The following is a 27,374-nucleotide window of genomic DNA, read 5'->3' as shown; positions in this document are numbered from 1 at the left end:
TAAACAAACGGCTGCTCAGGAAGTATTTTAAGCAATCACCAACATCTACGTCCACCATTTTAATCCTCTGCAGTTGTTCAGCAGGTAGAGCTAACCTACAGGTGTCATTCTGTTCATGGAGAACCCAACCATCCAGCTCCAGAGGGAGGAATGGAAAAGAACTCGGACAGCTAAATAATGAACTAGCTGTTTGTTTCAAAGGTTTCCTGCTCCTCTGTTTGATGAATTCGTTGTTTTCCTCCATCAGTGAGGATCAGCTGAATGTTTAATGGAGTGTCTAACCCTGGGACTGGTTCAGAAGCAGGACTTTACCCCAGGGATCTCAGGAGGCTTCATGTCTGTGAATCCACTGCTTCACTTTCTGCTGATGGGACTCAGGTGCTTCCCAGCATGCACCACGGCTCCCCGGCCAGGTGAGCATCGGACGGAGCAGTTAGTGATCGCCATCCAGCTGACTCCATCAGCTCTCAGAATACCGAAGGAAAAATAAACCAAGGAATGGGAGGATGAGGAGCAGATGGAGGTAGAAGGAAGTCTGATTATTTACTGAGTTCCGTCTGAAAAACGCTTTAATCTCTGAACACACAAACCAAGAAGACAGATTTCCTTCAAAATGACACAAAACAACAACAAACAGACACAAAACAACCACAAGGAGTTGTATTTATATTTTGCTATTTAAGTTCATAAATCCTTAGTAATAACATGAAAAATGAGCTGGAAATGCATCATTGTTGGGGTAATTAAATGCAAAAGTTGTGTTTGTGCTTCTGTTCATTAAAGCCATAAAGGAAACAACTGTCCATTTATTCTGTTGAACCCAAACATTATTTCTCAGGTCCAGCAGGAGGAAGTTTAATAAAAACCAGTTCTGTTTTTGATTTAAATCAGCAGCACAAAGATGTGGATGAACAGAAACTAGTTGAGGTTAAAGTTGGAGGACTGGAGGAGTGACTCTCAGGATTCTAAGGTTCTCGTTTCTACAGACAGATGCAGGTAAAAAACACCTGAACTCCAACTACACTGTCCCACTGGTTTTACTTTCTGCTGTTTCCTGACTTTACATTGCAGTAAAATTTTTTTAAAAAGACTCCATAGACAGAAGTAAAAACAGCAGAATGTGTTTCAGTTCAGGCAGTTCATCTGCTTTTTAATCTGCCATCATTCAGATCCTCAGGCCTCAAACCCTGAAATCCAGGATTCTCTGAAATACAGTCAGTCTGATTAGAGTTAGAGAACTGCAGTATTAGTGAGTATAACTGGAGTATTAGAGTATAATTGCAGTATTATTAAGTAAAACTCCAGTATTAGTGAGTATAATTGCAGTATTATTGAGTGTAACTGCAGTATTATTGAGTATAACTGGAGTATTAGAGCATAATTGCAGTATTATTGAGTGTAACTGCAGTATTAGTGAGTATAATTGCAGTAAAGGTCAGACTGAACACTGAGGATGTGATTAAACATGGCTGCTGCTCCCCTCCCCCCCCACCCCTCCAACCAAAAACAGCATCAAAGCAATCAAAATGGAAATGTTAGCATGAATGGACCTCCCCTCCCCCATCACCTCCTCCCTCCTCCTCCATCACCTCCTCCTGCATCCAACTCTGCAGACTTCCCCTCCATACTAACCAGCCTCCCCCTGCTCTAAAATGGAAGCTTCCACTACAACCTGAAACACAACATCTGATCAGTTGCTGCATTCCTCCAGAAATTAATCGATCAGGCCTCCGACTGTCCACATTAACCCCACCGAGCAGCTCCCTCAGACCCTCCGCCCCTCCGCTCCGCCGGGATATGAGGAGCTGACCGCGGTGCTGAAGCAGCCTCCGGCCGGCAGCCCGCAGCCTCCAGCGGCTCTCAGCGCAGCATCAGGCCGCCTCAAAGTTAACGCAGGACGGCGGAGCTGGTAGTAAGAGAGCGGAGAGCAGCCAATGAGCGGCGACGCTGCGGTCACGTGACCCTCAGAAATAACAGCAGCAGAAGATAAAGTAAGAAAAGCTGCTAAAAAAGAGACAAAAAACAAACCGAGGACTCAATAAACGACTAGTTGAGCTTCTTTAACCGGCAAGCAGGCTCCGGCAGCGGCTGGTTGGCGGCATTTAGCTGCTTTACGACCCCACCGAAACATGTCGACCTGCTCAAAATGGACGCTAACATTTTTCAACATTACACAACTTTAGAGCAGCAGCTGGGCGGCGGAGCTCGCAGCCTCCAGCCCGGAGAGGAGCCTCCTCAGCGGCCACAGCAGCCCCGAGGGGGCCCTCCTCCTGGAGCTCAGTCCTCCCGGAGCCCGGCCGGACGGAGCTCCGGGAGGACGGGCTGCTGCTGCTTTGTGACACCGAGAAACTTCAGCAATATGACGGAGCTGAGAAATAAAGAGCAGCCGGCTAACAGGCACATTAACCCCGCTAAAGTTTGTCCACAGTCCGCCGGAGAACCCCGGAGCTTTACCTGCGGCTCCTGCTTCATCGGTGCAACTAGTCGGCTGGAGGAGAATCGGGATCCAGAAAAGTCTCAAGTTTTCCGGGAGGAAACAAAGCGGTGATGATCGCAGCTGCTCATAAATATTCAGGTCGCGTCCGGATCGACTCACAGCAGCAGCGCCGCATTATCGTCCGATTCCTGCCGCGACAAAGAGCCAAAGAGCCGCGACAAGATGCTCAAAGTGCCGCTAAATGTCAGATAATGAGCCCCGGAGGAGACGGCCGGAGGACGGTAGCGGGGACACGTCGCTTAGTTCCCCGTCAGCTGCCTCCTCTCCTCCGGCTCACTCTCTCCAACAACACGATGTTTCACTTACCTGATGACATTGGATCTCCACTTGGAGCGCCTCTTGCAGGCCCTGGACTTCCATGGTCTCCGAGGAAACACTTTTCTGGCACTTTGAGCGCCGCGGAGCCGAACTTTAAGTGAATTAAAGCTTTTTTAAAGCGACAATAACAATTGAAAGACTCCGACTGAGCAGCAAGTTCTCGCTTCTTTTACAGACCAGGACTCATCACACACTTTCCGCCCGTCTCCAAAAGTGCTCCAAACCGGGCGGACGGAGCTCGGGCCCGGCACGGGTCCTCTCCGGGGTTCGGTCGAGTGTCGTCGGGTCCTACCGGGGGGCGGGTTCGCTTTTCTTTCGGTAATTTTAAGTTGAAAAACGGGGACTATATTTTGTCCGACTCCGCGGCTTGATTTCACTTTGCCTGGGGAAAAGTTGCGCTTCGGCTGTCAATGGTAATTCTGAAGTTCCCGGATGGAGCTCAGAGAGCACACTGAGCATGCGCAGAGAGCAGGGCAGCTCCAGCCCGCATCTGCTCAGTCTTGCTTTTACACATTTTCTGACAAAAAACTCCAACTACCCAACTACAGAGGGACTACAGAGGTCTGATAAAAGTAGAATATTAAACACACAGTTTATGTGCAGCCGAAGTCCACATTAACCCTGATTCTCTCATCTGATTATCCAAAACTCACAACTAACTACACAAAGACAAGGCAATGACAGAAGTCTAAATACACTGAAATATTCATCCAATGTCGTTTTTCTACAGCTAAAGTGTAAGTCAACAGCGAATATCTCATCCCATTATCCAATATAACCTCAATAGTAAAACTTCGACTGAGCAGTTAATCTAAATATTATCAATAGAACCAAGAAAAAAAACCCACAAAACATGAAAATGAAAACATGACATGAGCTGATATTTATGATAAATCCATCAGTCAGACTTTATCTGTCCAACACACTTCATACAAACAGAAAACAACACAAAGCACAAAAAGAACAGAAAACAAAACAATGGACTTTTCACTGGAAAATGAATTTAGAATGATCATTTCCACTAAGATCACAGTCTGATTTATTTTCCATGTCGCTCAGCTCTAATCAAAGACATCTGAATCCTACATCTGTAATAAACAAACTCACATCCTCATCATGTCTTCACTTTAACCGGTCATTTTCTGTCTTATAACTATTTATAATCCAAATAAAACTCTGATGGCCTTTAGGAAACACAGACTAATTCAGCGTTAAAAGTCACAACAGCACATTCAGTTTTATCTTATTTGTCCTTTATGTTTTTCGCTTTAGTCCAAATAATATTAAGTTACATAAAAGTATGGGATCCTCATCTGACTGTAAATCCAAAATAACTTAGAAGCTTCATCTCATAGTGACTTTATTTGTGTTTTAGGGAACATTGGTGCTAAATTACCTGTAAGTGAAAAGAACTATTTAGTGAAATTCCAGTTATTGAGTAACAAAAGTAAAACACAAACACAAAACCTTTCCTGAGTTCAGTCGACTATTAACCCTCCTGTTGTCTTCATTTATGAGCACTAAAAAATATTGTCTCCTTGTCTGAAAAAAATCCAAAAATTCTGCAAAAAAAAATCTCCAGATTACTGAAAATTTGCAAAACCTTCAGGAAGAAAGTTCCAATAATTCCTTAAAAGTTTTTTTTTTTTTTTAAATCCCCCAAATTTGGCAAGAAAATTCTTGTAAATATTTTCAAAAAATGAGTAAAAATCTTCCAAAAAAAATCCTAAAAATATCTAAAGTGATTCCATATATGTCAGTAAAACTTCTAATATTTTCTTTAAGAACATTCACATAAAAATCAACAATTGATTTTTTGTGAATGTTCTTAAGAAACATTTTATTTCCACCAAAAAATGTTCGAAAATTTCCCGAAAATGTGGATATCAGAAGTTTCACTGTGAAATTTTTCTTCCCATGTTTTCCAACTTTAAAAGGGATCAGTTTGACACGCCGGATGACACGAGGGTTAAAATCTAAAGGAAGATCTAATCAAGAATGTGAAATACCTCCCATTATTATTATTATTATTATTGTTGTTGTTGTTGTTGTTGTTGTTGTTGTTGTTGTTGTTGTTGTTGTTGTTGTTGTTGTTGTTGTTGTTGTTGTTATGACCCAAAGAGTCATTAAAGATTCAAACAGAAGCAGCTCCACTCTGTATTTCTGCATTATTTCTCTGCTTCCTGGAGAAAAGTCCTGGAATATGAGATTAAAATGAAAAGTGTCCTGGTCTGCAAAGTTAAGCCTCTCTGGGGACAAACTGTTAGTCACAGTCCAGTACATTTACATTTAGAGTATTAAGGAGTGGTTTAATAAAACATCGGAACAGCCTCGGACCGCTGCAGAGGAAATAAGATGGAAACTGGAAACACTATGTGGTTAAAGAACAACAGATTTACTGGAAATACGTCCAGAAAAGAGCTGTTCCAACAACATAGAGCAGTTTCCTGATGTCTGCGTGCTGATTTCTGCTTCTTAATGCTGTTTCTGTTGGTGGTTTGTTCTTAGTTTTCTGTTGCTGAAGCATCTTTTTGTATATTTCAATTAAACACTTTAAATAAATCACTAATGTAGATATAATGTCAAACTCATCGTTTATGTCCAGTAAACATCATGTTTTTATGTCAGTTTGACAGTGAACACTTTGTGTTCCTTTGTGGCTGTTTTGTGTGTCTTTGTGGTTGTTTTGTGTGTCTTTTTGTGTCTCTTTGTGGTCATTTTGTGTCTGTTTGTGGTGCTTTTGTGTTTCTTTGTGGTTGTTTTGTGTCTTTTGTGTCTGTTTGCGGTTCTTTTGAGTCTCTTTGTGGTTGTTTTATGTGTTATTGTGGTTGTTTGGTACATTTTTGTGGTTGTTTTGTGTGTTTTTGTGTCTCTTTGTGGTTGTTTTGTGTCTTCTGTGGTCGTTTTTCTGTCTTTTTGCGGTGGTTTTGTGCCTCTTTGTGGCTGTTTTGTGTTTCTTTGTGGTTGTTTTGTGTCTCTTTGTGGTCGTTTTGTGTCTCTTTGTGGTTGTTTTGTATTTTTTTGTGGTTGTTTTGTGTTTATTTGTGGTTGTTTTGTATATTTTTGTGGTTGTTTTGTGTTTCTTTGTGTTTGCTTTGTGTTTCTTTGTGGTTGTTATGTGTATTTTCGAGGTCGTTTTGTGGTTGTTTTGTGTCTCTTTGTGGTCATTTTGTGTCTGTTTGTGGTGCTTTTGTGTTTCTGTGTGGTTGTTTTGAGTGTTGTGGTTGTTTGTTGCATTTTTGTGGTTGTTTTGTGTCTCTTTGTGGTTGTTTTGTATATTTTTGTGGTTGTTTTGTATATTGTTGAGGTCGTTTTGTGGTCATTTTGTGTCTCTTTGTGGTTGTGAACCTTCATGTGGACATTAATGCTGCATGAATAAACTGACTGTTAAACAATTAGATCATGGAATAAAACAGATTAAACATGAGATCAGGATGTTACTCTGGTCTCATCACCTAAATCCACTTTTTAATCTAAGTTAATCATATAATTAGTTTAACTTACTGATCCTCTGATTCATTTACTGCCTGGACTCGCTGCACCTGCATGGAAAACAGAATAAATTCATTTCTTTACATATTATCCATCCTTATTATTAGAAATATTTCAGAAGTAAAGTCTAATGTGAATGAGTTTGGTTTCTCAGACAACACAAATAATTCAATTAAACACAATATAAAAGCACCTGAGGATTTACGGCCAGTGGTTGATCTGGACAGGTGATTTTATAAGGAGAACTTTCAGGATAAATGGTATTTATGAATGTGAAACAACAATAAATAATAATAAATGACCCAAAACAACACGACACTGAAAGGCACAAAACAACTAAATGTACAAAACGACCAGAGACACGAAACTTTAAACATTAAAAAGCCAAAAACACAGGATCTGATGTAAAATTCAAGCCAACATTTATGTTAATTTTGTAAAATGACTGTATTTTATGAGGAGATTATTCTGTTTTTCATTGTATTACAGCATGTCTGTGTAGTTTCTCATTCATCCAGTTCATGGTTTTCCAAAGTTGTTTAAATCAATCCAACTGGACTTTAAGAAGGTTCCTTGAAGACGTTTCACCTCTCATCCAAGAGGCTTCTTCAGACCACACCTCACAGATGTTAAAAACTGAGGCAACATCAACCACCACCAGAAATGAAGAAGCCTCTTGGATGAGAAGTGAAACGTCTTCAAGGAACCTTCTTAAAGTCCTGTATTACAGTAGTTTTTTACAGTGCAGATGAATGACTGGATGAAGTTTTACTCTTGGATCTCTTCTGCTGGAATATTTAAAGGTTCAGTGACTAAAATTAAAGCTAAGTAACATTAATAAAAGCATATATTTCTCCTGCGATGTTACCTGAACAGAAAGTCTGATTAAATCCTAAAAACTCCTCTGGACAAAGTTTCATTTAGATTGGTCTCAGACTGGTTTATTCCTCAGAAAGTGATTTTAACGTAGAACTGTACGAAAGTAAAACCTTTTAACATGGAGGACTGTTCCTGTTTCACTCTACAGCAGCTTCTCAGACAGAAAACAGCACAAATGGAGCTAAAAAAAAAAAACATAAAAAAACATCCTCAGATCTGCTGCTTTTAAACACTGACAGGTAAAACGAGACAGTTTGTTCCATAAATCAGACCATTTCTCCGTAAATCAGACTATTTCTCCATAAATCAGACTCTGTTCCTCAGGTTTTCTGTTTCTCCATTTTTCTGTCTGACCTCCACTTCCATCTCTGCTGCTGAGCCCGCCCACTGGACAAAATACGAGTCGTGATTGGTCGAACCTGTTCGCAAGAGGCGATGGGGCGGGAAAGGTGAGCCAATGAGGAGTTGTAATCGCAGAGTGCCAGGAGTGAGAGCCAGTGACGGTGGTGGAGGCAGCGGGAGGGCGGGTCTGCAGCGGTGAGAGTTGATGAAAAGCTGAAATGGCAGTTAGTGAATTTAACACTTCACAACTTCCAGCCTTCAAACACACACAAAATGGCGGCAGGGAGTTCGACGGTAAGTTAGCCGTGAAGCTAACGGTATCGGCGGAGCGGAGAGCAGCACCGGGGACGGCGGCTCACTGTACCCGCTTTACTACCGGTACCAAGCTCCGGTAAAGTTACGGTTAGCAGCGCTTCCCCCCTCTCCGACCCTCCCCCACCGCTCCTTATTACACGGCTCAGCAGGAAAGTCTCCTTCTGTAACCCGCCGCCGGTAACCCTGTGCGGCCTGAGAGAGTGGAGAGGCCCGGGGAGCTGCTGGGGGTGTGCTAGTACACACAATACACACATTATCCACACACAACGCAACACAATACACACACGATACACACAATACACACATTATCCACACACAACGCAACACAATACACACACAATACACACAATACACACATTATCCACACACAACGCAACACAATACACACAACACTCATAATACACGCAATACACACATTATCCACACACAACACAATACACACAATACACACAACACTCATAATACATACAATACACACATTATACACACACAACACTCATAATACACACAATACACACATTATCCACACACACACAACACAATACACACATTATACACACAATACACACATTATCCACACACACACAACACAATACACACATTATCCACACACACACAACACAATACACACACAATACACACAACACTCATAATACAATACACACATTATACACACACACATTGCACGTCATGCATGTCTACAAAGACACACAAAGAACTACGACGAAAACAAAGAACAGACAACCACAAAGAGATACAATATTACCACAAAGAGACATAAAACAACCACCGAGACAAAAAACAGACACAAAACAACCACAAAGAGACAACCAGAGAAGTTTGATTCACCAGAAACAATAAACCTCTCCAGATGTTTCCTCTCTACTCTGCTCATCATCTGTAGATGTTCCTCCATGCTGGATGGATCTCCAACTACCTGCTCCTCTGTTCTGTTTCTGTTGTGTTTATTTCAGTCTCTCTGAGGAAACACTGGCTGCAGTTCAACCTGTAACTCTCTGGATGTTTTGGTCTCAGCTGGTCCTGGAGAACCAGAACCAGGAGGAGGTTCTGGTTCTGCTGGATGTAATTAGACCAAACAGTTTATTTCTGGAGATTTTTTGAATGAGCCATGTAGAATAAAGTGATTTTAATAAAAAGTCTGAATTTTAATCTCAGATTTGGTGCATTTTTCTGACAGAAAGATGCATCACAACAGTTTGTGAATTCAGAAAACTTCTGGATTACTGCTGCAGGGCAGGTGGGTAGTTTAAGGACCGGTGGAAAGCTGATAATCAAACCTTTCAGGTATTCCTGGTGGTTTCAGGGTTCAGAAGGTTCTGGACCACAGCTGGAACTCTGAGTCCAACACCGACGATGAAAAGACAAGAGATGTTGGTTTTAAACTGTGGTGTGATGTTTAAGGAACTCTGTAGATCCTTCTCCTCCATTAATTAACAAAGACTGACCTCTGAACACGTGCAGACTGACACTTCAAACAGTTTGATTCTGTTGATGGTTTAAACGAGGCAGTAAATCAGCTGTCCAATCAGCAGCTCCGACTCTGAGCTTCATTAGGGATAAATCATTAATCAGCAGCATTCAGTCGTCTCAGTCTGACCGTTCTGAAGTCAGTTAAGCCAGCCTGGTAGTAATCAGAAGATGTTTCCGGAGGGCCAGAGATCAGCAGCAGGAAGGATCCAAACATCAGAGAAACAAACCTTCACTTCATATCTACAAACTGCTGCTGATCAGCTGACGTCAGATTAGCTTCTAAAGATCAGCTTCTACAGATCAGTGTTTTATGAACCAGTGAATGATTATAAAAGTGAAAAATCAAAGTTTCTTACAGTAAATTAAACTTTGCTGATTTTTTTGTTTGATAAACTTACAGAAGTTTTAATGAGGAATAAAAACTATTTCAAAAGTAAAGTTATGATATTCCTCCTTCACTAGAAGACCTTCAGGTGTTTTCTGTCTGGACAGAAATCCACCTTAAAGACATGCAGGAGTATTAAACTATCTGAGGATGGAGACGGTTCGTAGGATCGTTAGGAAGCACTGGTTCTGCTTCCTTTTAATCTGTCACTGTTCTAGTTACCGTTCACAGCAGTCAATTAATTCAGCCTCATTAAGGCTTCGTTAGCTGGAGTCTAATGGACACGGAGGTCTGATTAGAAACATCCATGAAATAAAGACCAGCAATGGTTTAATCTGATTCCATTAATTACAGCCACAGTTCATCAGGACAGACCTGCAGCCAGAGTCCATCCAGAAAACACAATGTTTACTATCAATCAATCAATCAATCAATCAATCAATCAATCAATCAATCAATCAATCAATATGCAACCAAACAAGTCAATAAATGACTTAATAAATGATCAAATAGATAATTAATACAACAACACATATATGGAAGAGTAATTTAAAGTCAAAGTGAGTGAATCAATATCTGATGAGTGAATGAATGAACAGATGGATGTAAATAAATATATGATAGGGATGTCAGGGTCCACAGTAGGGTCCATGTACTGTTATCCAATGTGTGTTTGTGTGATTGTAGAAGCATCTGTTGTGTTGTTGTGTGCTGTGTTTTTGTGTGTTGTGTTGTTGTGTCTGTTGTTGCTGCATCTTCTCAGCTCAACTCTGCTGTTGAACATCTCTTCACGGCTGCTGATCAATAACTGATCGACTCTCTGGGGAGGCTGTGATTCTCTCTGGGTTCCTGCTGATCCAGGACCAGTAATTCTCAGCAGGACGTGCTGGAGGAAGCGGCAGGGATCAAACACTCAGCTGCTCTCAGATCTGCTGACAAACGCTCCCATTATTCTGATTTCATTCACTGAGCAGCTGAATTAAGGAGGCGGTAATAATGAAACCATGTCGGTGTGGAGCTGCACAGATGCTAACAGCAGGCTAGCAGCTTCTTTATGCTAAGCTAAGCTAACCACAGCAGAGAACCTCTTAATGTTTCCTTCACTCCCGCTGATGTTGTCAGCATATTTTCTATAAATATATGGACTCTTTTTGTATTGCAGTGTTTAACTTGAACCCCAGAAGCTGAACTGAAGCAGGAAGTGAACAGTGGGTTGGATTGGAAGCAGCTGCTCTCCAGTGTTTTCCTGTAAAAGGCTTTAAGGCGGCCGACCTCCGTCAGCCTGCTCCTTCCACATTATACACGTTCCTCTTTTTTCTACTGCCAAGTCCTTCCATGTTCTGCTGCCAGCTGGTTAGGGTCTCCTGCTGCCGCCAGGCCTCGGCTTCTTCCCCTGCAGCACCTGTTCCTGTTTGGCAGAGCTGAAGCTGGAGATGAGCCATCTGCTGCCCCGCGCTGCCCCATTTACCCCCAGTCCTCCACTGTAAGGTCCCATTTACCCCCAGTCCTCCACTGTAAGGTCCCATTTACCCCCAGTCCTCCACTGTAAGGTCCCATTTACCCCCAGTCCTCCACTGTAAGGTCCCATTTACCCCCAGTCCTCCACTGTAAGGTCCCATTTACCCCCAGTCCTCCACTGTAAGGTCCCATTTACCCCCAGTCCTCCACTGTAAGGTCCCATTTACCCCCAGTCCTCCACTGTAAGGTCCCATTTACCCCCAGTCCTCCACTGTAAGGTCCCATTTACCTCCAGTCCTCCACTGTAAGGTCCCATTTACCCCCAGTCCTCCACTGTAAGGTCCCATTTACCCCCAGTCCTCCACTGTAAGGTCCCATTTACCCCCAGTCCTCCACTGTAAGGTCCCATTTACCCCCAGTCCTCCACTGTAAGGTCCCATTTACCCCCAGTCCTCCACTGTAAGGTCCCATTTACCTCCAGTCCTCCACTGTAAAGATCCACTGCTCCGCTGAGAAATGGATCATCAAATCCCAGATTCACCGTTAAGCTGAAGGAAAAGCGTTCTGGTTAAATCAGTTGGTTTAACTCGTAACCACGGTTTGTTTTCTTAACTTTCTTCTATTGTCACTGTTTGTGCTGTTTCCAAACTTTGAGCTTGTTTTACCTTTTTAAAGCTGAATCTCATGTAAACATCACGGACACAAAGGGAATATCATAAATAATAAATGTACATGAATTTAACTGAAATACAAGTTATAGCTTATTATTTATATAATGTATATATAATGTACATATACAATTATATGATATATTGTTTTGTTTGTATTAGAATTTTTATTATTATTACTATAACAATTATTGTTATAAAAACTTAGGATATATATATATAAAATATTAATTATATATTTATATATTATATTAAATATAATATTAATTATATTACTGCATTATAAAAATAAATTAGGTTAATTAATAATATATGTGTTTGCAATGTATAATGACAGAAGAATAACTATTATATTATGGATATATATATAATTTATAAATATCATACATATATAATTATGTGTATATAGAGTAATTTTTTCTTGTAGTATTTTTAGTAGTAATTCTGCTTTAGATATAAATATAAAATATATAAAAATATTTGCGGTTTTATCAATGTATGTAAATGTATCAGTGTGAGATTAAGTTATAATTTATAAATAAATAAATGAATAAACAAATAGGGGTTAGTTGGTAAAAACTACAACTCCCACAGTAAGACCGCTCTCTCTACTGCGCATGTCCGAGGAGATGGGGGCGCGAACCCATGCGAATATATGAGTGTAAAATGGCGGCGTGAGGACCTGGTTCAAACCGCGGAGGACAGAGACGGCACCGAGCACATCTACTGGCAGCAGTGACACGCTTCGACTGAGGCCGAAGTTGGAATTTATTTACCGGAGAAGGTTTGTCTTTAAAGTTTATTTTTATTAGAAGTGACTGAGAGGAACTGATGCTAACAGGACGTTAGCTGCTAGCGGCTAACGGGCCCGGTACAGCCGTTAACCCGCCGTTAGCTGCTAGCGGCTAACGGGCCCGGTACAGCCGTTAACCTGCCGTTAGCTCACCGGCTAGCAGCCTGGAGATGGAGGCTGGAACCCCGCATTAAGAGCAGTTACCTGTCTGCAGGTAGGAGTCCGCTAGTTAGCCAGGTTAGCTCTGATTGGAGGATCTGGAACCCGGAAAGAGCAGCTCGGTGACGAACCTTCTACCTGAGCTCACCTGGACTAGTTCACCTGGACTTTAACCAGGTGATTTAAACCAGGAAATGACCTGGTAACAGCTGACTGAGGAGAATCTGCAGAAAACTAAGAATAATCTTCAGTAGAAATGTAAACCTGGATCAGTTTGTGTTTGGATCCATTCAGAACTCTGTGCTGCTGATTTAAAGGCTGAGATTCTCCTCTGGTTCCGTCTGTGAACGGTTCTAATTATTAATATTAAAATCTGCTGACGTTGAACTCTGGACCAAAAATGAACAGTTTAATCTGAACAATAACAGATCGTAATAAATGTCAAACATTCCCATCACACAAGATCATTATTATTATTGTTGTTGTTGTTCAGGAGAACCAGAGTCTGATTTAAATCACTGCATTTATTCTGGTCTTCATCCAGACCTGGAGAACTTCATGGATCCTCTGATTTATTCTGATCTGGAAAATATCAAACTGTGGAAAAGTCTGAAATTATTTCCCACAATTTGCTGATGGGCTGTACAGGTGAGGCTACAGGTGAGCGTACAGGTGAAGCTATAGGTGAGCGTGCAGGTAAGGCTCTTCTGATTGGCTGCTGTGTGTTTCAGAGCAGCAGGATGGCGAAGAGGATCGCTGATAAGGAGCTGACAGACAGGAACTGGGACCAGGAGGAGGAAGGAGAGGAGGTGAGTCCTCAGGAGGAGCTGAAGATGATGGACTGCTGGTGTTAAACTGATCTTCTGACCTTCTGGTGTCTCCTCAGGCCGGAACCTTCTCAGTTGCAAGTGAAGACGTGTTGAAGAACCGAGCCATAAAGAAGGCGAAGCGCCGAAACACTGGAGCAGAGGTGAGCAGCAGCTTCCTGTTGAACCTCGGAGAACTCTGACGTGTTCCTCGTGGTCTGATGTTTACATCTCTGTCTGTTCCAGAGTGAAGCTGGAGGAGCTTTCAAAAGTTTTAAAGGTTTCTCTTTGGCCTCGGCGGGCGGAGTCTCTGCTCCAACAGCGTTCTCTGGTTTTGGTAACGGTGGAGGTCTGAAGGGCCTTGGAGGGCTGACCAACGGGAACTCAGCTTCCTTTGGAGGATTCTCATCTACTGCTGGACCTGGTGAGGAAACATCAGCATGAGGTCATTTCTATGTAGGATTGGAGGGTTAGGATATTACCAGACGCTCTGAAGGTTTACATCTTCACGTGGGGTTGGAGTTAGGTTATATATATTCAGTGAAATGTGTCTGAAGTCTGATTGGTTCAGATGTTGGAGGAAAATTCTGGTATTTTAAAATCCAAAGTAGTTTTTTATTGGTTTGTTTGCCACCAGTCAACAGTTAGGATCCATGTAGGAGAACTGTATGGTTCTCATATGTGTGTGTGTGTGTATATATATATATATATACATATATATACATATATATATATCAGTGTGTGTAACAGCTCCTTCTCCCTCTCAGGTGTGACGTTTAACGGTCCGTCCTCCATGACGCCCCCCTGTGACATCGGCACCAAGCAGACCAATGGCTCCGCCCCCGGCCCCGCCCACAGGGAGTACAGCCGGCAGCTGACGGCGCTGAACTGCTCAGTGAGGGACTGGATCACCAAACACGTCAACGACAACCCTCTGTGTGACCTGCAGCCCATCTTCAGGGACTACGAGCGCCACCTGTCCAGCATCGAGCGCCAGTACGGGTCTGGAGGTTCTGAAGGAGGTTCTGGAGGACGTTCTGGAGGTCCTGAGGAGAAGAACGCTCCAGCTCCATCCAGCGGCTCCTCGGCCGCTCTGTTCTCCTTCAGTAAAACCACGGCAGAGGACTCGATCCGGGACCAGAGCTCCGGTTCTAGTCCGGTTCCGACCAGTGTCACCTTTAACTTCGGCCAGAAGGTAGACAGTTCGGTTCTGAGTTCTTTAGGGAACAAGTCCGGTCCCAGCTTCTCCTTCTCCTCCGGGTCCAGTCAGATGCCTCTGTTCAGTTCTGGAGCTTCATTCAGTGGATCCAAACCAGACGACGACCAGACCACAGGTCAGGAGTTGTTATTATGATGATTATTATTATTATTATTATTATTATTATTATTATTATTATTATTATTATTATTATTAGCAGGTCAGGGACCTTATTATTATTAATTATTATTATTATTTTTATTATTATTATTATTATTATTAGTAGTAGTAGTAGTAGTAGTAGTAGTAGTAGTAGTAGTAGTTATTATTTTCAGGTTATTTTCATAGAGGCGTTTGTGTTTTTCCTGCTGGTTCTGGAATGAAGTCAGATGATGGAAAAGATCTAAAAAAAGATTCTGAAAACTGATTATGATTCTAAATAAAGCGTATTATTGAGTTAAATGTGGTTTATCCTGGAACTCCAGCTGGTTGTTGATCAGACTAAATGTTCTGCCTCTGACTGGTTGATAGATCATTAAATGTTGATTGATAGATCGTTATTAAATCCTACTTCCTGTCCTCAGAAGAGAACCCAGATGAAGAGTCTGAAGAACCTCCGAAGCCTGAAGTGAAGGAGGTGAAAGAAGACAATGCCTTTTATTCCAAGAAGTACGTCCCTACCAGAACCTACCAGAACCTTCCACCATCAGCTGGTTCTGTAGGAACTCTGACTACATGTTCTGGACATGAAACTGGACCGTGTGGTTCTGAACTTCTTCTGGTTCTCCTTCAGGTGTAAAATGTTCTACAAGAAGGATTCAGAATTCAAGGAGAAAGGAGTCGGAACGCTGCACCTCAAACAGACGGACGGGAAGACCCAGATGATCATCCGGGCCGACACCAACCTGGGTACAACACCAGAACCACAACATGACCACAATCACATCAGAACCACACACAGAACCAGAACCATACACAGAACCAGATGATCATCCGGGCTGACACCAACCTTAGTACCACAACAGAACCACACCAGAACCACACCAGAACACACCTAGACCAGAACCAACCACACAGAAGTGTAGTAAATGGACCTGAAGTTCAGAACCAGGTCTTTGTTGGATCAGTGACATCCATGGGTCCATTCATGGCTGCTTTATTGATTAATTATTATTGTTTATTTATTGATTAACTGTGATTGGACCAGAACTCTTCATCATGTTTATCCAGAAAACATCTTCAGATGGTCCTAGAGCTCCTCCTGCTGGACAAACACTGGAACTGAACCACAGAACCCAGGTTCTGAATCTTAAACATAAACCCATCACAACCTTCTCAGAACATCTGGTTCTTTATCAATGATCAGAGTTCTACCTTCATCCTGGGAATATCTCCAGAGTTCCAGGTCCTTGAAGTCCATAGAGGAGAACGTCCCCTGGAGAAAGTTTTAGAGTAGAGTCTACTCTAGAACTTTCTCCAGTTGTCGGTAGGTCTACTCTAGAACTTTCTCCAGGGGACGTTCTCCTTTCCTGCTTCCAGTCTTTAAGTTTAGTCTCACTTAGAACATTCCAGGTCCTTGAAGTCCATTGAGGTGGGTCCAGATTTATCATTTTTTTATGGACTTTTTCAGAATTTCATCAGAACTTCATCAGTCCAGCCGATAGAACCATGATATTTAGGAGGAGAAACATCTGAGTTCTGGTAAAAACTGACTTCAGATCAGTTTAAATCCATCCAGGTGTCTCAGTCTGAACACTGGACCTGGTTTCTGATCATCAGTATTATGGGATGTCTCCTCAGGTAACATCCTACTGAACATTATGGTCCACTCCTCCATGCCCTGCTCTCGGGTGGGGAAGAACAACGTGATGGTGGTCTGTGTTCCAAACCCTCCGGTGGACGACAAGAACCCCAGCAGCCCGGTTCCTCTGCTCATCCGGGTCAAGACCAGCGAGGATGCCGACGAGCTGCACAAGACTCTGGAGGAGAAGAAGTAGAACGTCCTCAGCAGAACCGTGGTCATCTTCAGAACCTGCATCCATAGACTGTTCACCACCAACACACCCTTATATACACACACACACACACACACACACACACACACACACACACACACACAAAAAAAAAAAACAGAGTACAACACACTCACTGTAAAACTCACTATCTCTGTGTGTCCTTCAGTCCTCCTGGTATTTGGTCACTAGAACTGGTTCCAGCTGGTTATAACTAGTTCCAGCTTGTCCTAACTGGCATCATGTGGTTCTAACTGGTTCCAGGTGGTTCCAGTTTGTCATAACTGGTTCCAGCTGGTTCCACTGGTTCTGACTGATTCCACTTGGTTCCAGCTGGTTCCAACTGGTTCCAACGGTTCTAGCTGGTTCCACTGTTTCCAACTGGTTCTAGCTGGTTCCACTATTTCCACTGGTTCTCCTGTGAATCCGTGTTATACGGCAGCAGCTTGTATCTTCTCGGTGAATCTGGATCTGCGACGTCTCGACGCTCCTCTGAGGTTTTTGGGGCTCAGAGTCTCAAACGGAGGGAAAGTCGATTTGGTTTTACAAATTAAAGCTGGTTTGTGCATCTGAAATTATTTATTGTTGCAGGATTCATGTTTCCTGCAGAGCTTCTGCTGTTTCCAAGTGTTCCTTGTGTGGCCTTCAGATGTGTCTGAGAACATTTGTAAAGAATTAAAGAAAACAAACCACTTGAGCTGCTCACCTCATCATTTAGCTGAATAAACGTTCACTTCCTGTTCAGTCACTTTGGTTTGTAGGTTCAGTTTGTTTGTCCTCCAACATGAAGGTGGATCTCCTGATGTTCTTCAGTAACTCCCCCAACATGAAGGAGGATCTCTTGATGTTCTTCATTAACCCTCCAACATGAAGGTGGATCTCCTGATGTCTGAGCAGCAGTGGAATCTGTTGGTCTCGTCCAATCAGGAGCAGTTAGCTGAAGGAGGGCGGAGCCTGTTGTACAGGAACCATCAGGATATAAACAAACTGACTCTCGCCATGGTTACCATCTCTGTGCTCCTATTGGTCACAGACAGGAAGTGCTCCTATCAGGTGTTAATCAGAAATTAATCAGTTTGACTCGTAAATAAAAATTGAATGTTTTCTGGTTCCTTTAAAGATGTTTTTCACCAAATATACCTCAATAAAACCTGAATAGAACCATTAATAAAACCTTATTAAAACCGTTAATAAAATCATTAGTAAATCCTTAATAAAACATGAATAAAACCTTAATAAAATCACGAATAAAACCTTAATAGAACCTTAATCAAACCATTAATAGAACCCTTAATAGAACCTATAAACCTTCAGTAAATGACATTTTAACAGAATGTTCGTTGATTATCAGCAGCTGTTGGTCTTTAAAGAAGCAGTTTTACTGTATATGTTCTAAAAGCTAGAAGATGAGAAGATCAGTGAAGGACTTAATGACTGGAGAACCTGGTTGTCCTCTCTGTAGAAACCATCGTTTATTCTGAGGTAACCATGGCAACGTCTGATCTTCAGCTGATTCTAAATAAAGCTTCTGGTTGGTATTTCTCTATCTGTGGAGACCCTGGTTTTACCTGAGAAGCTCCTGAACATCTGGAGGTTGATCTGCAGGAGGAACCTGAACATCTGGAGGAGGAATCTGAACATCTGGAGGAGGAACCTGAACATCTGGAGGTTGATCTGCAGGAGGAACCTGAACATCTGGAAGAGGAATCTGAACATCTGGAGGTTGATCTACAGGAGGAACCTGAACATCGGGAGGTTGATCTACAGGAGGAATCTGAACATCTGGAGGAGGAACCTGAACATCTGGAGGAGGAACCTGAACATCTGGAGGTTGATCTACAGGAGGAACCTGAACATCGGGAGGTTGATCTACAGGAGGAATCTGAACATCTGGAGGAGGAACCTGAACATCTGGAGGAGGAACCTGAACATCTGGAGGAGGAATCTGAACATCTGGAGGAGGAACCTGAACATCTGGAGGTTGATCTGCAGGAGGAACCTGAACATCTGGAGGAGGAATCTGAACATCTGGAGGTTGATCTACAGGAGGAATCTGAACATCTGGAGGAGGAACCTGAACATCTGGAGGAGGAACCTGAACATCTGGAGGTTGATCTACAGGAGGAACCTGAACATCGGGAGGTTGATCTACAGGAGGAATCTGAACATCTGGAGGAGGAACCTGAACATCTGGAGGAGGAATCTGAACATCTGGAGGAGGAACCTGAACATCTGGAGGTTGATCTGCAGGAGGAACCTGAACATCTGGAAGAGGAATCTGAACATCTGGAGGTTGATCTACAGGAGGAACCTGAACATCGGGAGGTTGATCTACAGGAGGAACCTGAACATCTGGAGGAGGAATCTGAACATCTGGAGGTTGATCTACAGGAGGAATCTGAACATCTGGAGGAGGAACCTGAACATCTGGAGGAGGAACCTGAACATCTGGAGGTTGATCTACAGGAGGAACCTGAACATCGGGAGGTTGATCTACAGGAGGAATCTGAACATCTGGAGGAGGAACCTGAACATCTGGAGGAGGAATCTGAACATCTGGAGGAGGAACCTGAACATCTGGAGGTTGATCTGCAGGAGGAACCTGAACATCTGGAAGAGGAATCTGAACATCTGGAGGTTGATCTACAGGAGGAACCTGAACATCGGGAGGTTGATCTACAGGAGGAATCTGAACATCTGGAGGAGGAACCTGAACATCTGGAGGAGGAACCTGAACATCTGGAGGTTGATCTGCAGGAGGAAACTGAACATGTGGTGGAGGAACCTGAACATCTGGAGATGGATTGAGACACCACACATGTTTCTGCTAATGTGTATTCAATAAATAAAGAGGTACAGAAGCAACAGAACATCATGCACGGTGAAGAATGGACACCAAACAGAAAGTGGAACCTTCAGAAGGTCTAAAGCGTATCTCATATCAGGTATTGATCAGCGTGTTTACATTCAGCTGGAGGATCTATCAACTACGTCATCAATAACACCGAGGGTCCGCTGGAGATCAGTACAACAGAAGAACATTTGATCTACGATGGCTTCGTCTGAGTGCAAATCAATCACCGATAATATCCGATCAATAACAACAGAGTCCACGTCAATCAATCAATCAATCCTCGAAGCCTGAAAGCACAAACACCAAACCCTTCAGAGCTGATCAGTTCCAATCGATCTGACTGATCTTGAATTGATCCTTTTAGAAGATGTTTGGTGTTCGTCTTTCCAGTCTGAAGCCTTGTGGTGGACAGGAACATGTGAGACAAGTGATCAGAAGAACATGGAGAACATACAGGTTCAAGTTTAAGGCTTCAGGAGCGCCAAGAACCAACCAGAGTTCTGTCCTTTAGATCTTCTGCAGCTTCAGGTTCTTCAGCTGGTCTCAGAAGAACTAAAGCAGAAGAACTAAACTAACCCTAACCTGAGGCTGCTTTAGATCTTCTACTTTAGATCTTCTGGTGGAACTAAAGCAGGAGGAAATCACTGGTTTCTGTGATGTTGTGTTTTTTGTTCTGTTTGTTTGGAGTCGGAACCCTAAACTAAAGTGAAACTAAAAGATCGAGCAGCTCATCAATAATCATCAGTAATCCCATTGATCAGTTGATCGGTTTCTGGGTTCAGTAGAAATCACAACAGAAGTTTCATTAAAGTCGGCAGTTTGTTTTGGAGGTTTAACTTGTGCTCACTTTGTTTTCTTCCTTTCAGAAATGTCATCTACAGATTAATCAATAATCAATAAGAATCTGAATTAATTCACCTCCAAACACTGGAAGTTTCAGAACATTTATATTTTCAGTTAAATTCTCTTCATGTGTTTAACTTTGATCCAAAATGTCTGAAGGTTAAATTAGTTTAGATTGATTTTATTCAGTTTTTCCGTAAACGTTTCATCATATCGTTTTATTCACTAATATTCTGAATTCTTACTCTAAATCTCTTCATTCTATCGCAGAACTTTAATCTCAAACGCATTTACAAAGATTAAATTGTACTTTTACAGTTTTTCCCTTTTTAAACTCAATATTTGTGCCAGAATAAAGTTAAAGACGCTGAACTCTTTTACTGTGAAAATTTGTCTTTACTCTCCTAAAATCCTGATTTTTACCCTCAGAATCACTTCCTTCCTGTCGCAGAACTTTTATCTCAGAGGCAGTTTTAGGAAGTAGAGCTGAGGATCTGAACCCTTTCAAAGTAAAAGTCTTTGCAATGTAGTTTTAGGAAGTGGAGCTGAGGATCTGAACCCTTTCAAAGTAAAAACTGTGAGATTATGGTGTGTTTGAAGGAAGCAGCAGTTTTACAGGCCGTTAGTAATAAACTGGGTGTTCTAAAGACGACTCGACTCGGTTCGTCAGAAATAAAGTCCAGAACCTTCAAGGCGTCTCAGTGGTAAAGCAGCATGTATTTACACACATTCTTTACTTCCCTCTACTTCCTGTCGGAGTTCAGCCAATGCCTGTTCACACTGAGGTCATGTGATCCTGACGCTGGCCCGTTTCCGTGGAGAAGAGGAGGCACTTCCTGATTGGCTGGTTAGTTTCCGGGCCTCCGCCAGCGTCTCTGGGCGAAGCAGGACAGCGGGGGCCGCTGCTGCCTCAGCCTGGAGAGGAGGCACTTGGAGTGATGCGCTGAGGAACCGTTCTGCTATGTCATCAGGATGGGCTTCTGCCGGACCTCCAGGATGTCTGGACCCAACAGAACCAGCAGAACCAACAGTTAAACACCAACAGGACCAACAGTTAAACACCAAAAGTTAAACAACAACAGAACCAACAGTTAAACACCAACAGAACCAACAAACACCAACAGAACCAGCAGAACCATGAGATAAACACCAACAGAACCAGCAGAACCATGAGTTAAACACCAACAGAACCAGCAGAACCATGAGTTAAACGCCAACAGAACCAACAAACACCAACAGAACCAGCAGAACCATGAGTTAAACACCAACACAACCAACAGTTAAACACCAACAGAATCAACAAACACCTACAGAACCAGCAGAACCATGAGATAAACACCAACAGAACCAGCAAACACTAACAGATCCAATAGAACCATGAGTTAAACACCAACAGAACCAGCAAACACCAACAGAACCAGCAAACACTAACAGAACCGACAAAACCATGAGTTAAACACCAACAGAACCAGCAGAACCATGAGTTCAACACCAATGGAACCAACAGTTAAACAACAGAATCAACAAACACCGACAGAACCAGCAGAACCAACAGTTAAATACCAACAAATCGAACAAACACCAACAGAACCAACAGTTAAACACCAACAAAACCAGCAAACACCAACAGAACCCACAAACACCAACACAACCAGCAGAACCATGAGATAAACAACAGAGCCAACAGTGAAATACCAACAAAACGAACAATCACCAACAGAACCAACAGTTTAACACCAACAGAACTCGCAGAACCATGTGTTAAATACCAGCAGAACCATGAGATAAACACCAACAGAACCAGCAGAACTATGAGATAAACACCAACAGAACCAACAGTTAAACACCAACATAACCAACAAACACCAACACAACCAATAGAACCAACAGAACCAACAGTTAAACACCAACAGAACCAACAAACACCAACAGAACCATGAGATAAACACCAACAGAACGAGCAGAACCATGAGATAAACACCAACAGAACCAGTAGAGCCATGAGTTAAACACCAACACAACCAACAGTTAAATACCAACAGAACCAAAAAACACCAACAGTTCAGTAGAACCAACAGAACCATGAGTTAAATACCAACAGAGCCAACACTTAAACACCAACAGAACCAGCAAACACTAACAGAACCAATAGAACCATGAGTTAAACACCAACAGAACCATCAGACACCAACAGAACCAACAAAACCATCAAACACCAACAGAACCAACAGTTAAACACCAACAGAACCAGAAAACAGTAACAGAACCAACAAAACCAACAGTTAAACACCAACAGAACCAACAGTTAAACACCAGTAGAACCAACAGAACCAACAGTTAAACACCAACAGAACCAAAAGTGAAACACCAACAGAACCAGCAGAACCAACAGTTAAACACCAACAGAACCATCAGAACCAACAGTTTAACACCAACAGAACAAAAAGTTAAAACACCAACAGAACCAACAGTTAAACACCAACAGAACCACGAGTTAAACACCAACAGAACCAAAAGTTAAACACCAATAGAACCAACAGTTAAACACCAACAGAACCAAATGTTAAACACCAACAGAACCATCAAACCCTAACAGAACCAACAGAACCACGAGTTAAACACCAGTAGAACCAACAGTTAAACACCCTCAGAACCAAACCTTAAACATCAACAGAACCACTTTTCATTTCAGCTCAGACCAGACGGAACCAGTTTTAATGGATTCCATCAATCCAGAATTAAAAAGTACAAACGTTTTAATGTTTTATTCATTTTCTAGCACAAAGAACTCATCGTGTGTTTGATTTCTTCACCTGCAGCCCAAAGTCTCAGGTAAACGAATGTCTGGCTGGAGACAACAGACGCAAAACTGGTAGCTAGTTGTCATACATGACTAACTCACAGCTAAAGACACAAAGATGCTAACTAACCCACAGCTAAAAACACAAAGATGCTAACTAACCCACAGCTAAAAACACAAAGATGCTAACTAACCTTCAGCTAAAGATGCTAACCAACCCACAGCTAAAAACACAAAGATGCTAACTAACCCATAGCTAAAGATGCTAACTAACCCACAGCTAAAGATGCTAACTAACCCACAGCTAAAAACACAAAGATGCTAACTAACCTTCAGCTAAAGATGCTAACCAACCCACAGCTAAAAACACAAAGATGCTAACTAACCCACAGCTAAAGATGCTAACTAACCCACAGCTAAAAACACAAAGATGCTAACTAACCCACAGCTAAAAATGCTAACTAACCCACAGCTAAAAACACAAAGATGCTAACTAACCTTCAGCTAAAGATGCTAACCAACCCACAGCTAAAAACACAAAGATGCTAACTAACCCATAGCTAAAGATGCTAACTAACCTACAGCTAAATATAACTAACCTACAGCTAAAGATGCTAACTAACCTACAGCTAAAGATGCTAACTAACCCACATCTAAATATGTTAACTAACCTACAGCTAAAGATGCTAACTAACCCACAGCTAAAGATGCTAACTAACCCACAGCTAGCTGTAGTTCAGCTCTCTGCCTGCAGAGGACAGTGTGATGATGTGCTGTAGTGTGTACAGGTGCGTACAGGTGTATCCAGGTGTTCAGTCCTACCTGTGGTGATGCGGTGCAGCGGCAGCGTGACATAGGTCAGGTGAGAGTAGAGCAGGAAGTAGTCTTCAGCTCGGTTCAATTTGAGCCAGGAACCGACCAGAGAACGTCCGGTTCCCGACAGAGAACGAGAACGAAGGTTGGTGGTGGAGTGGAGATCTGGAAGCAGCACAGGTAGAAGTACCATGACAACAGGTAGTAAACAGGAAGTAAACAGGAGGTAAACAGGTAGTAAACTGGTAGTAAACAGGAGGTCTGGAGACGCACCTTCGTCCTCCTCCTCCCTGAAGAACTCCTCGCTGTCGTTAGCAGAGTGAGACTTCTTCATCTCAGCAATTCGGTTTCTGGGCATCTTCCTTCTCAGAGACGGAGAGAAGAAGGACGGACGGTTCCTCTCTGGAGTTGGAGGAGTGCTGAAGGACGTCACCTGAGGAGGAAAGGTGGGGAGGAGGAAAGGTGGGGAGGAGGACAGGTGGGGAGGAGGACAGGTGGGGAGGAGGACAGGTGAGGAGGAGGAAAGGTGGGGAGGAGGAAAGGTGGGGAGGAGGACAGGTGAGGAGGAGGAAAGGTGGAGAGGAGGACAGGTGGGGAGGAGGACAGGTGAGGAGGAGGAAAGGTGGGGAGGAGGAAAGGTGGGGAGAAGGAAAGGTGGGGAGAAGGAAAGGTGGGGAGGAGGAAAGGTGGGGAGAAGGAAAGGTGGGGAGGAGGACAGGTGGGGAGGAGGAAAGGTGGGTTCAACACCTCAGATCCAGACTGATTCATCAGGAAGGAAATAATCTGCGGTTTGGATTCGAATGAAACTGCATCTGCTCCTTTAGACCTTTAACTTGTTTTATTTTCAGGTTCTCTGGTTCCAGCAAACATCAGATCTTCTGCATTCAGACATCTGAAGGTTTCCGATCAATAATCATCACTTCCTGTGGAACTATTCCTGCTCGTTTATTTCTGACTGAAGCTCCTCTCATTTAAACAGATTCAAACCTTCACAGGAAGTCTGGACTTCCTGCTTCCTGTCCTCTAGACCTTACCCTCTCGTGCATCGGGGACACCTGGTCCTCCTCAGTGCCGCAGGGCGACGTGTCCCCGGTGGGCACCCTGCTGACGGCCATCTCAGCATGGCCCTTCCCCTGGGGGCCCTTCATCCTCACGAACTCCATGTTGTTGTATTTATAGAAGCCGAAAGACATCCGCTGGGCCATCTTAGCCGCTACGCTAACCTGCAGCAACATATGGGAGACAGCGTTAGCTAACGGCTAGCAGTAGTCAACTGCTAGTATTAGCTAACGGCTAGCATTAGCTAAGTATTAGCTAACTATTAGCATTAGCTAACTTCTAGCATTAGCTAGCTGGTAGCATTAGCTAACTGTTCATATGAGCTAACTGCTAGCATTAGCTAACGTTCATATGAGCTAACTGCTAACATTAGCCAACTGCTAACCTTAGCTAATTGTTAGCATTAGCTAACGGCTAGCATTAGTAAACTTAGCATTAGTCTACTGTTAACATTAGCTAACTGCAAGCATTAGCTCATGCTAGCATTAGCTGATGCTAATATTAGCCAACTGCTATCATTAGCTGTTAAAATTAGCTAACTATTAGCATTCGTTAACTGCTACATTAGCCTACTGCTAACATTAGCTAGCTGCTGGCATTAGGCAACTGCTAAAATTAACTGTTAGCATGAGCTAACTGCTACATTAGCTAACTGCTAACATTAGCCTACTGCTAGCTGCTAACACTGTGTTTTATGGCCACATGCTGCAGACAAGCTGATTTTCCATCATCCTCAGCTGGACTATTAGCAAATGTTAGCATGCTAACAGGCTAAATGGAGAACGAGAATATGATGAACTGGAGCATGTTGTTAGTATGTAGCTGTGTGTATGTAGCGGTCTGCTAACTCTCACCCGGTTCTCGTTGACCTTCTTCAGCGTTAGCATGTTGTTAGCATGTTGCTGTTAGCATGTAGCGGTCTGCTAACTCACCCGGTTGTCGTAGACCTTCTTCAGTGCCTCGTAGCGGATGGAGCCCTGGAAGATGACGCCCTGGAAGGTGTTGCTCTTGTCGCTGGCCACCAGCTCCACACAAACCATCTCACCTTCCCCCACCGTCATGTCACTGAACACCTGCAACAGTCACATGAGTTCACCTGCACAGAGTGGCCAGTCACAGCCCACAGTACCTGCCAGTGAACAGTCTTTAATGATGATGGTTCTAAGGTTTAACGTCTGCAGAGGATCAATAAAGTTCCATCAGAATCTTTGATGAAATCCGTCTGAGAATTCTGTTAGAGCAGGTCTGAATGCACCTCTAGGGTTAGGGTTAGATACCTGTAGATCACCTATAGATCAACTGATTACATATTTTACTGCACCATTGCCCTAAAAAAATAAATGAATAAATGTTTTGGTCTCATTAGTTAGGTTTTATTCTCCATTCTGATGTAGTTTCTGCAGGTTTTCTGGTTTGAACAAATAAAGTATTCAAATTAATTAAAATGACTGAAAAGATGCTAATATCTGGGCTCGTTTCTCTGTGGATGGCCTCCATGTTTCAGCTACTACAGGTACGTTATTAAACAGCGACTCCAGGTGAGTCCAGGTGAGTCCAGGTAAAGCTAAAGGCGTCTGGGAGCAGAATGAAGCTGGGTTACCTCCTCAAAGTTGTCGATCATGAAGAAGATGTTGGGGTAGCTCATCTTTGACTCCTCTCCTTTGCTGTCCATGGCGTGTTTACTTGGAGACGCGAACACTTCCTGTCAGGTGACAGACGAGCACCAATCAGAGGCTGGCTCAGAGCTAGCGCTGCCGTGCTAATGGTGCTAACGGTCCCTACCTGACACTTCTTCTTGTGGATGTGGATGTCTCCTGCATCTGAGCGCGTGCAGACGGCACATGTCACCACGTAGTCCAGCTGCAACAGATGTTCAGGTGTTAGCGGACCAGAACAAGAGTTCTACCTACAGAACCACGAGTTCTCACCAGAACCCAACCTAAGCTCCTTCACCTTCTGCAGGATCAGGTTCAGGTAGACGCTCTCCTCCCAGTCGATGTCCGGGTCTCCGAGGCCCGGCAGCTTCTTAGAGTCCCTCCTGTAGACCTCCACCTCCACCTGGAACAGAACCATCAGAACCGTTACTATGACAACATGTGATCAGAGTTCTACCTTCAGACCGTGATTATCTCCAGAGTTCCTGGTCCTTGAAGCCCATAGAGGAGAATGTCCCCTGTAGAAAGTTCTAGAGT

General features: G+C 43.0%; 4 protein-coding genes across 16 annotated transcripts in view; 1 reads left to right on the top strand and 3 right to left on the bottom strand.

The window, feature by feature from the left end:
* The window catches only part of phf21b (PHD finger protein 21B), a 33,753-nt gene extending 30,511 nt beyond the window's left edge, over positions 1-3,242 (bottom strand). Inside the window, exon 1 of one of the 8 annotated variants that reach the window (XM_055006269.1) lies at positions 2,804-3,242. In XM_055006269.1, coding sequence (XP_054862244.1) covers positions 2,804-2,857 — 54 coding nt within the window. In that variant the 5' untranslated portion in view covers positions 2,858-3,242. Of the gene's footprint in view, positions 1-312; positions 1,452-2,454; positions 2,768-2,803 lie in introns of those variants that run through there. The other 7 variants (XM_055006264.1, XM_055006263.1, XM_055006262.1 and 4 more) reach the window with 7 other exon arrangements.
* Positions 3,243-12,471: 9,229 nt separating this feature from the next.
* Positions 12,472-17,510, top strand: nup50 (nucleoporin 50). 5 transcript variants are annotated; one of them, XM_023278820.3, is made up of 9 exons: positions 12,478-12,629; positions 13,342-13,445; positions 13,534-13,606; positions 13,684-13,767; positions 13,850-14,027; positions 14,371-14,937; positions 15,386-15,470; positions 15,595-15,710; positions 16,602-17,510. In XM_023278820.3, the coding sequence occupies exons 3-9, from the start codon at positions 13,538-13,540 to the stop codon at positions 16,796-16,798; spliced, it is 1,296 nt and encodes a 431-aa protein (XP_023134588.1). In that variant the 5' UTR covers positions 12,478-12,629; positions 13,342-13,445; positions 13,534-13,537; the 3' UTR covers positions 16,799-17,510. The 5 variants fall into 5 exon arrangements, with proteins under 5 accessions (XP_023134561.1, XP_054862246.1, XP_023134588.1 ...); XM_023278801.3 differs by having other exon boundaries at positions 13,529-13,606; XM_023278793.3 differs by lacking the exon at positions 13,342-13,445 and having other exon boundaries at positions 12,472-12,629; positions 13,529-13,606.
* On the bottom strand, positions 16,676-20,770 carry LOC129347933 (uncharacterized). Its single transcript, XM_055006816.1, has 3 exons — positions 20,756-20,770; positions 18,382-19,640; positions 16,676-17,767 (listed from the first exon to the last, which is right to left on the bottom strand). The coding sequence occupies exons 1-3, from the start codon at positions 20,768-20,770 to the stop codon at positions 17,737-17,739; spliced, it is 1,305 nt and encodes a 434-aa protein (XP_054862791.1). The 3' UTR covers positions 16,676-17,736.
* The window catches only part of kiaa0930, a 26,183-nt gene continuing 18,439 nt past the window's right edge, over positions 19,631-27,374 (bottom strand). For both annotated transcript variants that reach the window (XM_035952240.2, XM_055006261.1), the window contains exons 3-10: positions 27,136-27,240; positions 26,965-27,042; positions 26,783-26,884; positions 26,115-26,255; positions 25,158-25,346; positions 24,397-24,556; positions 24,133-24,288; positions 19,631-21,510 (exon numbers count right to left, since the gene is read on the bottom strand). In XM_035952240.2, coding sequence (XP_035808133.1) covers positions 21,470-21,510; positions 24,133-24,288; positions 24,397-24,556; positions 25,158-25,346; positions 26,115-26,255; positions 26,783-26,884; positions 26,965-27,042; positions 27,136-27,240 — 972 coding nt within the window. In that variant the 3' untranslated portion in view covers positions 19,631-21,469. The remainder of the gene's footprint in view (positions 21,511-24,132; positions 24,289-24,396; positions 24,557-25,157; positions 25,347-26,114; positions 26,256-26,782; positions 26,885-26,964; positions 27,043-27,135; positions 27,241-27,374) is intronic.

The sequence above is a fragment of the Amphiprion ocellaris genome, chromosome 21, assembly GCF_022539595.1.
Source record: "Amphiprion ocellaris isolate individual 3 ecotype Okinawa chromosome 21, ASM2253959v1, whole genome shotgun sequence".
Classification (NCBI taxonomy): Eukaryota; Metazoa; Chordata; class Actinopteri; family Pomacentridae; genus Amphiprion; species Amphiprion ocellaris.
The sequence above is the reverse complement of the archived record's forward strand: the minus strand, read 5'-3'. Positions and strand labels throughout refer to the sequence as shown.

What these genes read in the sequence shown, in the direction of transcription:
- LOC129347933 (XM_055006816.1), bottom strand. An exon ending in GATGTTCAGGAGCTTCTCAG is followed by an intron (nt 17,768 to 18,381) that starts GTAAAACCAGGG and finishes CCTGTACAACAG; the next exon opens with GCTCCGCCCTCCTTCAGCTA.
- nup50 (XM_023278793.3), top strand. Translation starts at nt 13,538, where the DNA reads ATGGCGAAGAGGATCGCTGATAAGGAGCTGACAGACAGGAACTGGGAC. An exon ending in GCCGAAACACTGGAGCAGAG is followed by an intron (nt 13,768 to 13,849) that starts GTGAGCAGCAGC and finishes TGTCTGTTCCAG; the next exon opens with AGTGAAGCTGGAGGAGCTTT. An exon ending in CTCATCTACTGCTGGACCTG is followed by an intron (nt 14,028 to 14,370) that starts GTGAGGAAACAT and finishes TCTCCCTCTCAG; the next exon opens with GTGTGACGTTTAACGGTCCG.